This window comes from Hippocampus bargibanti, linkage group LG16 (genome assembly GCF_051943395.1).
Source record: "Hippocampus bargibanti isolate YZ-2025 linkage group LG16, ASM5194339v1, whole genome shotgun sequence".
NCBI classification, from domain to species: domain Eukaryota; kingdom Metazoa; phylum Chordata; class Actinopteri; order Syngnathiformes; family Syngnathidae; genus Hippocampus; species Hippocampus bargibanti.
The window spans coordinates 10,763,355-10,776,852 of record NC_142749.1 but is presented as its reverse complement, the minus strand read 5'-3'; the positions used below and the strand labels follow the sequence as shown (position 1 = coordinate 10,776,852).

The following is a 13,498-nucleotide window of genomic DNA, read 5'->3' as shown; positions in this document are numbered from 1 at the left end:
AAATTCGAAGTCATTTTAAACGAAGTCAAACCTTGTTATTTGCGAGGATTTGAAAACAAGACCGCCTGCAAGTTGCAAATATTTGCGAAATGTAAAGAGCCATGTCACAGGTTTCAACACCGTAGGCAGTGGTGCCAAAATACTTTCAAATTAGTGCAAACTCATTTTAGATTACCCTTGAAAATAAATAGCTTGTATAATAATAATAATTTTAATAAAAATATAAATTTACATTGAAATGAAAACTAAATTAACTCATTGGCTGCCATTCACGAATGTATTCGGGAATTGAAAATATGACACAGCGCCATTCCTGGAATTTGTTCGGGTTTTGATTGTTTCTTGTTTGGGTGCCGATAAAGCACAGGCCATGGCCTCTGTCAATGTTTTTTTACCTTCAACAGAGTCAGCATTTCCTATTTTTCCACGTTAGCACTTTATTCCAGCTTCAGCTGTTCGCTATATGAACCAATACCAAGGATGCTTACCATCAAATGGATCATTTTTAATGGAAAATTTGTGTAATGGTGATTTGTGACTCAGTGCTTGACTATCAGTAGTGTTATTTTATTTTTCTATTTCCAAGAACGAAAAAAATCACCAGGTAAAAAAAATTTGACCAGAGAACATACACCCGTGTACTCCCCTAAAAATAAAGGGGAAGAATAGTTTTGAACTCTTTTGCGTTTGACCTTACAGATTCCACTCTGGTTAAAAAAAGCCTGACGACGATCTAACCAATGATGACATTTTGTAAACTTGACCAACCTGCAAGTAATCTGCAATGCCAGCACATTGTTAGCATGTTCTCAATTCATGCCGGTCACACCCCGGCTGCACATCGGCGCCGCCACATTCTACACGGAACAATGCGACGGCAAAAGCAAAATCACCTTGGAAAGAAAAGCTCGCTGTGACCTCACTCTTATGCGAGGTCACGTGCTGGGAGTGGGGAGGTCACAAAAACAGATCTCAGCGCATGACCGAGGGTCATGTCAACAGGCCGACGACTTTTTTTTTTAATGTTCTTTATGTTTTTGTACTTTATACTAATTCAGTCTGCAGTTTTTTAGTCAGCAAAAGGAAAATTGGTTAGATGGCTCAAGATGACTGGCGTTAGCTAAAAGGGGGCCTTTTCATAGCAGTCACTAAAATGTTGCTTTTTTTTTAAAGGATGCACAGTGCGCTATCTCACCAAACAAACATCAGCAAATGCCAGCTGACATTAAAAACTGAAACTAGCGCCCAGTTATATACAAGACGTGGTTTAATTTTTGTAACAAACCAAAGAGTGGGTCGACCAAGTTTGTTTATTTTGTGAACAATAAGTAAATGCATTGCAAACGAGAACATTTACAATTACTTTTATTGGGTCCCTTGTGTCACCTGCAGTTAAGAACGAGGCCAAAAATGAGTATTGTAGCAAATTATTGAAAATTGGCAAAGGATTTTCCCAGGTTTGAGATTGTTTTGACCTTATCGTCGCCATGTAAATATCCAGGAAGTTGTCCATTTCACGTCGTATTATTGTGTTCCTAAACCATGTCCTCGACAACAGAGAGGATAAAGGAAAACCGAAACAGAGAAGGCAGTGGCAGATGAAAGAAAGGGATGATGGAGAGATGGGAAGGCTACAAGGCAAAGGAAAGGTCTTTCACCCTGCCTGCCTTTGTGTGGGGGGGGGGGGGGGGGGGCAGGAAGGGGAAGCTGAGTGTTTGATGCTTGCGAATATGACTGCGACAAGCCAAATTATTTCAAAGCCCTGCTGCGACATGAAATACCCAAACTGTCAGAAACTACCTATTAGCGATTGTTAGCTGAATGTTGGGATTGTTGTGCATGTGTGCACTCGTGGGGAGATGGAGAGGGGGGCAATGAGAGTAAGAGTAACACAACCCTTTCATTGCTTGGGGATTACCAAGGGATTATGTTGATATGACTTCATTGTATGCAACGATGTGAACTAAAAACAGTGCTACCTCCAAGTAGTTTGTCCAGCATTGGCGTGTGTTTTAAGATTGTGTGAGAAATTTGACGAGGCTCAGGCCTGCCGGTTTAGAGCTTGCATGTTCTCTCTGCGCTGGTTTGGATTTTCTCCAAATGCTTCAGTTTACTCCCGCATTCCAAAAAAACATGTCGCTTTGATCCATTTAAACCGAATGTGTCCATTGGTGAATGCAAAGAGCTGTTTGACGAAACGTGCCTTGGGATTGGCTGGAAAACAGTACGGCATCTGCCCCACCTCTGGCCTAAAGTCATTTGGAACAAGCTTCCCCCCAACCCAGCCCCACTCACCGAACCTAATGAGGATAAGCACCATAGAAAATGGATGACTGAATGGGAAATCACTTTTGTAAATCAATTAAATGTCGACCGATGTCATGGAATGGACTGTGGGTGACCTTCGATGTACCACAAGACCCCAACCTCAGACCCTCTTCTACATAGTCACTGCATTGTCTTCTTTATTTTTACGTTCGGACACATCAAGAAGACAGGGGGCTGTGGCCTAATTAGGGCCTATGCATCTGTAGCCACGTGTTTTCGGAGTATCTGTCAAGGGTGTGCGAAGGGCACAACAAAGCTGTATGATCGCAACACTGTGTACTGTGTGCAGCCCAGCTCAGGCCCCTCATTAGTTTAAAAACATTTCTCTCAGTACCAACGTGACAAAGAGCGGGGGTAATGACTGAAACCTCGGGCTTCTGCAGCTTAATGGCTCAGTCAGATTTAGTGCGTGTAGAGACGTGCATGAGAATTTGCATGTGCACGTCATGTTCAAAGGATGAAAAGCTGTCTCTAATGAATAATTTTTTATACGCACACTACCCACTTCTTGATGCAGTTTCAATCAGGAAGTTTGGCAGTGAGATGGTGGGCTAATTGAAAAACCACATTTTGTGCTTAACGAAATGTAACGTCCAATTCACTCAAGCGGCAATAGGAGGTGTACTACATGCTGAAAAAGTTATGACAATTTGGAGTTAAAAAGTGAAGTGCATGTCTCAAAAACCTGAAGGGACAAACTAGAATTGTCCCTCTTGGCATGGGAGATGACTCCTAATGTTTGCCGCTAGCGCCGGCTGACAACTGGTTATAAAGAAATGAGCTGCGTGAGACATTTTCAAAGAAAAATATGCCTCAGTTGCAATAAATACAAATGTCACCACGCTCCAGGCGCAGGCAAGGGCTGGGAGTCGCTAGCACTCACCACTATTTGCAAGCTAGCTGCTGACTGCCTAGCTGTGTCAGATAAGGAACAGTAAATGCCCAACAGAAGATGGGAGTCATTTATGATATTTCAAATGCATAGGGCTAATTTATATAATCATGTTCTGGCATTTTTCAGGCAAAAGAATGAGCTATGTGAGTTACCAACGCTAGGGAAATGCTAGCTGGCCACCGGCTGACAGGTTGTGACACCCACCCTACATATTAGCTCATTCACTGCCAGATGATGGGCAAAAATGTGTGCACTCCAGTGCTAGTGTTTTTGACATTTTGACTCAAATTTCAGGACCCACAGAATATTCAGTTTTAGGACTACATAAACAGTCAATACAGAAACCATAGGCTCTCTTGTTTCATCAGAAAAGAGTTAATTCCTAAGTCAGATGGTTATCTGGAGTTATCTGAACTTGATACGGACGGGGGTGGTTGTACAAAATACAACACCAAGCATACATACTGAAGCTGTAACAAAGTGTGAACATGGGCAAAAGGCAAATGTTGCCGCCTTGTGTAAGGGAAAAAAACCATTGCCAGAGGTCTGACCAGCGCTTTATCGGCACCCCTTGAAAGAAATAACAAAACTCGAACAAATTCGGGAATGGCGCTCCACGTCACACTTTTTCAATTCCCGATGGAATTCAGGAATGGCAGTGTGTTCAGTGTGAACATCTTTAAACATCACTTGCTAATCTAAACCTAAAGGTGTGAGAGCAAACGGTTTTTCGTCTCTGTTTGCCCTGAGATTGGCTAGCAACCGGTTCCGGGTGTACCCCGCCTATACTGCATGCAGCAAGACAGCTGGGATAGGCGTCACAGCACGCCCAAGATGCTTGTGAAGAGAAGCGCATTAGAAAATGTACGGTTGGGCGTTGATGTCAGTGTCATCATGCTGCAAGCACAGGAGTCGCATGCTAATATTAGCATGTGACATCAGAGCTCGCTTGCTGCGACATTTAACAAACGTTGAAACCCATCACATAAAACCGAAGCGTGGTTAAAAGCCTTATATTGTTAAGATCTTTGAAAAACAGGCAAGTGAGTCGTCCCCTGCTGACTTGAGCAACCAGTGCTGAATTTGATTGATCGCTTGCTGAGTCGTGACATTTGTTAATGTTGCATAAAAATTGATTTATTTTATCATTTTTATGACCATGGATGTGGCAAGTGTACTTTTATGATTGTATGATTGTTCATGAATGCTTAAAATGTAGTTTAAAATATTGACTAGATCATTTGTTTGGTTGTTTTGTAGGTTTGAACTGAACAACAATAAAGCCCTCAATGTGTATCACTTTTACACTATTTTGAATTATTATTATTTTTTGTTCTTTTAGTGCATTCGGCCAAAAGTAGAGGAATGGGGGCCTGGGGGCCTTTCTAAAGAATATGCAGACTCTATTTTCATCAAGATAATGGCAAAGCGTCTCCTTATATGGATGCAGTCTAGAGCCTGACAGAGCCTCGGCACCACCACGTGATTAAACAAAAAGCACGACGGTAACTTTTTTTAAAAATTATTTTAATCATATTTTTGGATCAAACTATTATGGCTATTGAATTGAAATGGCTCCTCGTTAGCATTCAAGATTCCCTGACCCCTGTTTGACTAAAACTGCTAAAACTCTAATTAGCTCAACATCCTCTCGATTGGAGGACAATTCTCACAATTGGGGAGTTCAGCAAGGGGATGAGTGAGGGGTTTGAGATGCACAATAGCCAATGTCAACTCTTTACAAACAGCGCGCTTTATAACAAACAGTTGTCCAGGTGGTTCTCTTAAAACAACATCCTGTCTGTCTTGGCTTATGTCACATACACAACACATGATCCAAAAACATGTCTCTGATCTTGAAAATTAAATGATGGGCCGAGAGAAAAGAAAGACAAGCCATTCTGCAAAAAAATTCAAATCATATTTTGAAAGGGGGAGAAGCTCTGCATGGGCTACGCTAAACTGTGCATTAGCTGTTAGCAGGAGTGCTGCCGGCTGGGCTTCAGCCCGAATTCTAAAGCCGCACTAATATAGCAGCTTCCCCGCTTACTGCAGCATGCGCTAGAATGCTGGAACATGGCGTGCCCTGCGTAGCTCCTTCCTGTTACTTTGGGATGAACAGCCACGAAGCAGCATATGGACTCCCCAAACAAAAACAAAAGCTGAATCCCATAACAAACGAAAATGAAATCTTTGTACAAAATGGTGGATGTGCTGCGTCGGTGCAAAAACTGAAGCTTCTTAAGTGAGTGGGAAAGCAGTGTGGCGACACTTCCTCTTATTGTCTAGCTGATATAGACATACAGAGGATATAACTTTTTTGGAGGGTGTGGGGGCAAAATAACACTTCTCACCACCAGAAGAACAGCAAAGTGCTGGCAGACGAACACTAACGAGCTCTTTTTCTTCAGATGAAACTGGAGCCTTCACAAAGTGGAAAACAATTATGAAAAGACCAAAATGTTAGCGTCAGTGCAACGCTTTCAGGCATTTCAACTTGACCGTAACTGTGACGCTTTAGCGCACAAACTTTTCACTTACGAACTTTAAATTTGCGAGAATATAATCTTGGCATACAAACTAGTTTTCGGCATACGAACCAAACCACACAGCGCCATGGTGGCTTGCGGACTAGTTTTTGGCGGATAAAGACCAAACAAGATGGTCAAACAGCGCCACGGTGGCTGGCGGACTAGTTTTCCACAGCCCTTGAGTGCAGACGTGGTTTGTTATCGAGTACTTTTGCTATTATGGGCCGAAAAAGACCTCACCACAGGCTAGTGTTCAGCCAAAGAGGCCTGATGGGTTTGTCGGGAAAGAGGTGAAGAGAGCAAGAAGATAAATTTGTTGTATTGATCCAGCTGGAGATTGCCCAGGTCATCACAATGAAGGGGGGGGTATGACGTTTGCCATCCGCTCAGCTTGACCTCATGACCTCTCCGAGTACTGTACGCAGCCGCTGCCCTTTTTTGCATTTGTGTTCCTTTCCTCCATGCATGCAAATAAACTTGTCAGTGCCGTATTTGGATGGATTCAAATCAATATCCTGATTAAATATTCTAATATGTGCAGTCACTACTAGAAAATTACGGTCGAGCAGAAGAAGGAGATCATGAAAAAACACGAACGAGGTGTGCATTTGTGTGACCTTGCGTCCCAGTACCAGCATGCTAAGTCGACCATTGCTACGTGTGTCTAAGGGTGTTTCTCTGTTGTCTAAGCAATGGTCTCAGGCAATAGAAGAGGTTGAAAAACTTCCGTTAATTTGGATTAACGAAAAGCAGCTCGCAGGGGACAGTGTGAGTGAGGGTATTATCGCCAAGAATGCACAACAACTTCCCTCGGATATCATCAAGAGGAATGACCTTCACAAAGGTAAATAAAACGACTTTGTTATAAGGTACATTTTGTTTCTTTAATTACAATACAAGAGCACATTTATTATACGTAAAATAATGTATATTTTGTGTAGTTTTAAGGCTTATTTAGTAGAAATTTGTGTTTTATCAGGACATAGGAACGGAATATTCTCATTGTTAATGGTTTCTTATAAGAAATAAATGTTTGGCAGACGAACTTTTCGCCTTGCACACACTTTCTGGGAACCAATTAAGTTCATAAGCTGAGTTATCACTGTAGTCATCAAAAACTAAAAATGGCTGCGCCAGAAGATTGAGGTTTTGGAATGCACACACACAGAGTCCGGACTTGAAATCCATGGACCACCTGAGGGGGGGATTTACAGAGGGATGTGTGTAGTGGATGATGTAGTCATCAGAACGTTTAGGTACATTTTTGTGAATAAGAATGAGGCAAATATTGCCTGAATGTTCAGACTCCTATTCAAAAAGGTGCTGCAACAAAGGGTGGGGGATGATGAGTGTAAAGGCTTGAGGCCATATAGGTGGAATGAAAAATTGAAATTATTTTGTTCTTTAGTCTCACGTTACGTGACAAAAACTGGCATTTGAACCGGTCATGTCGACTTCATTTTCAACGTACAAGGAAAAAGATAAAAGGGGTTAGCAAACCGGCGACTGCCTTGTGCAACTTGATGTCTTCAGTCATGCGAACGCTGCGTCATCTCTGCAAAGCAGCTTTGACAGAAACAAAGCCACCATCACCCTTAAAAGGGTAGCCGTATAGGCTGAGTGGGGAGATGTGAAAATAACCAAACAAGTCTTCTTCTTTTCCTTCGGCTTTTCCCTTCAAGGGGTCGCCACAGCGAATCAGTGTCCTCCATCTTCAGAGGTTTGATTCACATGTTTGTTTTTGGCCAAGCTTTTACGTCGGATGCCCTTCCTGACACAACCCTCTGTATTTATCCGGGCTTGGGTCCGGCACAAGAAGACACTGGCTTATGCCCCCTTGTGGCTACAGAACAAGCAACTCTATGAACTTAATGAAGTTGAAGATGCTCAGTAAAAGGCTACCAAACACAAAAGGGTCCTTAAATGACAAGCAGTTTGACCCACAATTTTGGTTCATTTTATTTCATATGATAATTAGGAATTTGAAATTCATTAAAAGCGCCACCTTTACAATGACGATAATCTAACGTGGGTGACCGTTGAAGCCAGGAAGTAATTGACTCATGGGTGACCTTCCATATTGTGAGTTTATAACAACCACCTCACTTTGAATGGCTGCTGTCAGAGCAGAGTTCAACATTTGACAAATTCACGAATGAATGGGATCTGTTGTAATGGTTCAAGCACTGGAGATTTGAAGATAAACAGTAACACCAGCAGTCAGACAATATGACACGAGTCGCATGTAGACATTCTTTCTCCTCTGTGAAAAACGACCAATATAACCGCAGCATATTGAGTCACTTGGCTGTGACCCCTTATGATTGAATTATAATGTCCCAATCATTATATATCAAACCGAAGCGAATTCATTCATCATTTATAAAGGGAACACAATACCCACAGCATGAATGTCTAGAATCATGCATATGCATGTTTCGAGCCGCCCTGGTAAAATGATTTCTCATTCAGGCAAAAAAAACTTCTGCGTTGCATGTTCTTCATAAGTGTGTTTTATACAATACTTGGATAATTTCTGCTTCTTTTACAAACGCGCACAAGCAGAGGAAGGTCATTGTTAGCACAGCCTCCCTCCATGTGTCCTTGCTGTGCGGCGAGGCCGGGAGGACAATGTTACTACTTAGCTTGATCTGATTCAAGCATTTGAAGACGGGCATATTGCGGCTATGAGCCCGCATGCTGAGCTGCGGGGATTGATGGAGATTGTTGGTGGCGTCAAGATGGATGCCGTGCTATAGCCAAAAAACACCCTAAAAATTTGTAGTTTAAAACAAAAAAAAGAAATACTGACACAAATTTGGGTGTAAAAAGACAATTGAAACAAGACGGTCCACGGGCATGTTAAGACATGTCAGGACAATGTCCTGACGGTTTGGCCCAAGGTACACAGTGAGTCATTACTCATCCTTACAGGAGTGTGTAAGAAGTCTAGCAGAATCTCAAAGGTCGGATATATCAGTTTACAAATTAAAAGAGAAGAGAGACTCCGCCCATACATACATTTTCCCTTATGACTAATTATCGACTTATTGTCATTTTTAGTTTATATGTACTGAGCAGCCATGATGGAGACATCACAGAAATTTCCTCCTTCAGTTATATTCATCCCATCATATTTTTTTGCTCTTACTGATTACTTTCTACTGGAGTGTCACAAAGGTCTCAAAAAGACAAAGCCACTTGTTACTATTTTCAATTTCCACTGTACATACCCAACCCTCTCAATTTGCAACGGTTAGGGACCAATCCCCTAAGTCTTCTTTTCCATTTGGCTTTTCCCTACAAGGGGTCGCCACAGCGATCCCCAAAGTGAATATGAAGAAAATGCGAATAACCCCTTTATAAATGTCAAGCTATGCTCCTAGCTTAAAAACAAAGATTTCATTTTGAAAATAAAACAAAAACAGCATGCCTACTGTGTGTTGTAGTCACTTGACAACCTATTGAAAAATAACATTTACTACTTTGCTGTGAGGCGATTTATCACATGCTCGTTTTCATTTTTTGAACTGTGAATTTAAGTGTAGCAGCCATCAGCATCTGTTCAGCTGTCACCACCATCAATTCATAGCCACACCTTTCTCTGTACAGTATCATCTTTAGAGTTTTACCACGGCACCTCCAGTTCTCCTACTGGAACTCTTCCTAACACTGCAGTGTTCGCTGTAAAGCCAGTAAGACACCAGCTGGTAGCCAATGCTAGCTGCTTCTCCGTTAGCATGTGACTGTAAAGGAGGACGTCTGAACCGACATGACTTTTTCCATGAAAAGTTATTTGGCATATTCAACAGAAAATTTGCAAATCGGCCTGGGGTTACTGTACTACATAATTAGTATCATTATATTTAAATACAAATTGAGTTGTGCCAGATGGTGGTCTTTAAGACCAATTAGTGTAGGCTGCTGGCAGCAAAAGTCAACAAAGGGAAGTGACTGCACATATTAGAATATTTAATCATGATATTGATTTGAATCCATCCAAATACGGCACTGACAAGTTTATTTGCATGCATGTAGGAAAGGAACACAAATGCAAAAAAGGGCAGCGGCTGCGTACAGTACTCGGAGAGGTCATGAGGTCAAGCTGAGCGGATGGCAAACGTCATACCCCCCCTTCATTGTGATGACCTGGGCAATCTCCAGCTGGATCAATACAACAAATTTATCTTCTTGCTCTCTTCACCACTTTCCCGACAAACCCATCAGGCCATTTTCTAAATGCAGTAACACAATTGTTGCTACGCTGGGATCCCAGCGATTGAAAATCACATTGAAAGCATTGAAAATCACATTGAAAGCATCATGAGGCCATTTTGTCGAGAGCGTAACAGCAGACACATCCACGGTCATTAATAAAGAAGGAATAAAAAAAATTGCTAGGCTCCATTTCAGGGAGTAAGATATTGAGACCTTGTGATGCACACAGTGACAGCATTTTATTAAATGCAAATCATCAACTGCTATTTTTTTAACTATTTAAAATCATTACAAATGTCTCTCTAACCTTGATACGAGTCCTCCACCCGACTAAACCCTCAATCGTTCGCATATGTACATTAGTAAGCATTGACAAAAAAATATACTTTTATACATATTCATATATATAAAATTGATTTAGAAGATAGTGTGACAAGATGAGAGCCTTCCGTGCTTACCAGCCTGCTACCGCCAAAACAAAAACTAGCAACGATATCACCTTGAATTATATTTTATAATATCACATTTCTTGTGAATGTGAATTGAAAGGCGTGAACGTATTCATGGGAATGTAGCTGTAGGGTAGAAGTTCACATAACTGACCCTAAGCCGGCGAGGATTAGCCTCCAGCCCGTGACGCCACCCAGAAAAGCGGATGAATGGAACATACAGTATGTTTAGGAGGGGAGAGGGGCTTGGTTATGGACTTCCAATTTGACAGAAGCCTCATTTTTGCATGATCCGGAACCAGCTATTATCATACATTAGTCAAAAATACACCAAATATTTGTGTGAAAAGCTAATTATAGCAAAAACGGTTAACGGTAGAAGCTAAGTGTGTCTCCTGAAGCCGCGTGATCGCATATTGTTTTGCAACCGCACAAACTAGTTCGTTGACTGACCTTCCTAATTTCAAATTGTAAGGAGTACAACAAATACTTCCATAGAAAACATTTTCAGCCATGAAAATGGTAAATTCAGCGGTAACAGAGCGTGTCACCCAATGACATATTCCTACGCCACCAAGAAAGCTATTGCGTGGCCTACATTTTGTAATGTCACAAAATCTCACAATGCCAGCAAATACTTGTGGAGAAAAGCCCTGCAGGTCATGAATATAAAACAATTCAACGATTAACAACTACATACAACGCAAACTAAGTGTGCCGTGTGACTGTATGCTTGTACTCTTTGGCATTTGACTCAGATTGATTCAGACTTGATCATAGTTTTTACGCTATGTTGTTTTCTACTATCTTTCTGACTGCTTTATTTCCTGTATATGATGGTAGTCAATGTTAAGGGCTTTGTTACAGCTTCATCTGTTGTTAAAGCGCTATAGAAATCAAAATGTATTGTATTGTAAAGTAGCCCTTTTCCACCATTTGTAATTTCAATATATCAAAATTAGAGCAAATGTTTTTAGGGTGATTATAAAATAATCATAAAAATCAAACTGAGCGCACTCTCTTCTGCAACGACATTTGTCATAAAAACCGTGTCAGGCCGACGATTTTGTTACATACCTGGAAAGGGAAGATATTATCGCTGCGACCGACGCCGTCATCCATCCAGGACTTGGGGTTGAAGCCAGCGGGACTGTTGCGAGGGTACTTTTGGGATGCCACATGGTTGTTCAGAAAGGTCTTCTTCAGTGGCGAGATGGAGTTGATCTGAGTCATGCCACCATTGAGACCTCGGCGATAATCTCGGCCCTGAGATCCTCCCCAGCCGCCGCCGCCGCTTCCGTAACCGCCTCCTGGACTCCATGAGGTGGAGGAGCCCGGGGAGGGAGAAGGACTCTGGTAGCTGGCCGGGCCCCAGGGGGACGGGGGCTTGCTCAGGCTGTTGGACAAATGTGGCAACTGGTTGAAGGGCGGATTCCTGTGTGGAAAGGGCGGAGGTGGATGCGGAGGGGCAGGCGAGCGCCGGTGCTGCTGGTGTTGGTTGTGGGGGTGCTGGAAGTGAGGGTGCGGCGGGGGAGCCGGGTGGTGCTGCGAAAGGGCAGCGGCCGGTCCAATCTGAGGGGAAAAGTTGCTGCCGAAGCCCGGGCTGACATGGTGGGAGAAGTTCTGGAACAGCAGTGTGCCGTTGTTGGCCGATGCCGGGTTGAAGAAGCTGACGTCCTCGTTGATGATGGTCGACGGCGCCGGCGGGATAGCCGCCGACCAATTGTTGAAGCCGGTGAGCGACGACGAGGTGGTACTGGATTGGACTGGGCCGCCCAGACCAGACACCTCCTGGTAATCAAAGCCTGTCAGAACCGGAGACTCTAGGCGGATCTGCTTCTCTTTCCCGGTGCTTCCTTCAGGCGAGCCGCTGTCCGTCTTGCTGTCCTCTGACCGGCCTTTTTCCAGTTCGGAAATAATCCCACCTCCACCCTCCTGGTGACTCCCGGGGGACAGCTGCTTTTCTTGCGTTTCTTGCATTTCTTGTTGCTGCTGCGCTTTGGGCTTCTCGGGCCCGCCCAGGATTTCGTCTTGCACGCTGCCATGGGTGGCCGAGGCAGAGAAGAGCCAGGGGGAGCCCGTCGTGGTGCCATTCCCCGCGGCTGTGGTGCTGTTTATGAATGCGGCGGGGCTCTGCGACACATTTTGGTGGTGGTGTGAGGGCTGCAGATGCGGGTGGATTCGGACCGGGAACGCAGACTTGTTACCAGTGTTGTTTTGAACCAGGACTCCGAACCCGTAATCCCCCATTTGTTTGCTCCCCCCTCACACACAAATAATATCCCGTGATCGTTTGGTCCTGAGAGAACACACAGATAGGATATTCTGTCACACCGTAAACAATCACTACACATCAAGCGATTTAGGGACTCGCATTTAAAGAGCGTAGATGATCATTTCCTCTACCGTGTCTGCTTTATCCATTCAGTGAATTCCGAGATATATGCTAATCAATTCTCGAGCAGGGAACAATCTAGCGTCAGGCAAAGCTGTGGGCAAAGCACATTTAACGATGGACATGTCCACCGGTCTAATTATAACCACGTGACGTTAGCCAACTTGTCCACGGACAGCTGAGTCGCCGGCAGCACCCCCTCAAATGAGTATAAGCCATCCGTGCTGTTATATGACGAGGACCGAGGGAGAGACAATCGCTATTGCAGAGACGTTCTTACTTGACGCAAAAAGCGACTGACACGCCATGAATTTGTGCGAGGCGTGGGGCCCAAAAAAGAAGAGAACACACAGACAGCGTGACGTGACGTTTTAAAGACTAATCGACGTGGGAAGCGGAGCTATGTTCCACAAAACATACACATAATAAAAAAACTCGCACGACCTTGTTTGACAGCTGTCAGGAGTCTGTGCTCTTTCATCGGCGAGGAGCAATACGCGTACGTTTCACGAAATATCACCATAAAGACACGCCTTGTGCGCTTTTTTGGTCACGATTAAGACGAGACAAAAACAGTGAGGCAAAAGCTAACCGGTAAAAACTAGTTAGCCAAGTAGCTAATATCTGTTACTAGCCATAGCCAGCTAGCCTTTAACTGTTAGCATCAGCCGCTAGCTGGCTC

At 43.4% G+C, this 13,498-nt stretch overlaps 1 protein-coding gene across 4 annotated transcripts in view; it reads right to left on the bottom strand.

The window, feature by feature from the left end:
• cpeb4b (cytoplasmic polyadenylation element binding protein 4b) overlaps nucleotides 1–13,498 on the bottom strand; it is a 44,581-nt gene that overhangs the window by 30,662 nt on the left and 421 nt on the right. For all 4 annotated transcript variants that reach the window (XM_089017827.1, XM_089017828.1, XM_089017829.1 and 1 more), the window contains exon 2: nucleotides 11,499–12,720. In XM_089017827.1, the coding sequence (XP_088873953.1) occupies nucleotides 11,499–12,671 (1,173 nt within the window). In that variant the 5' untranslated portion in view covers nucleotides 12,672–12,720. The remainder of the gene's footprint in view (nucleotides 1–11,498; nucleotides 12,721–13,498) is intronic.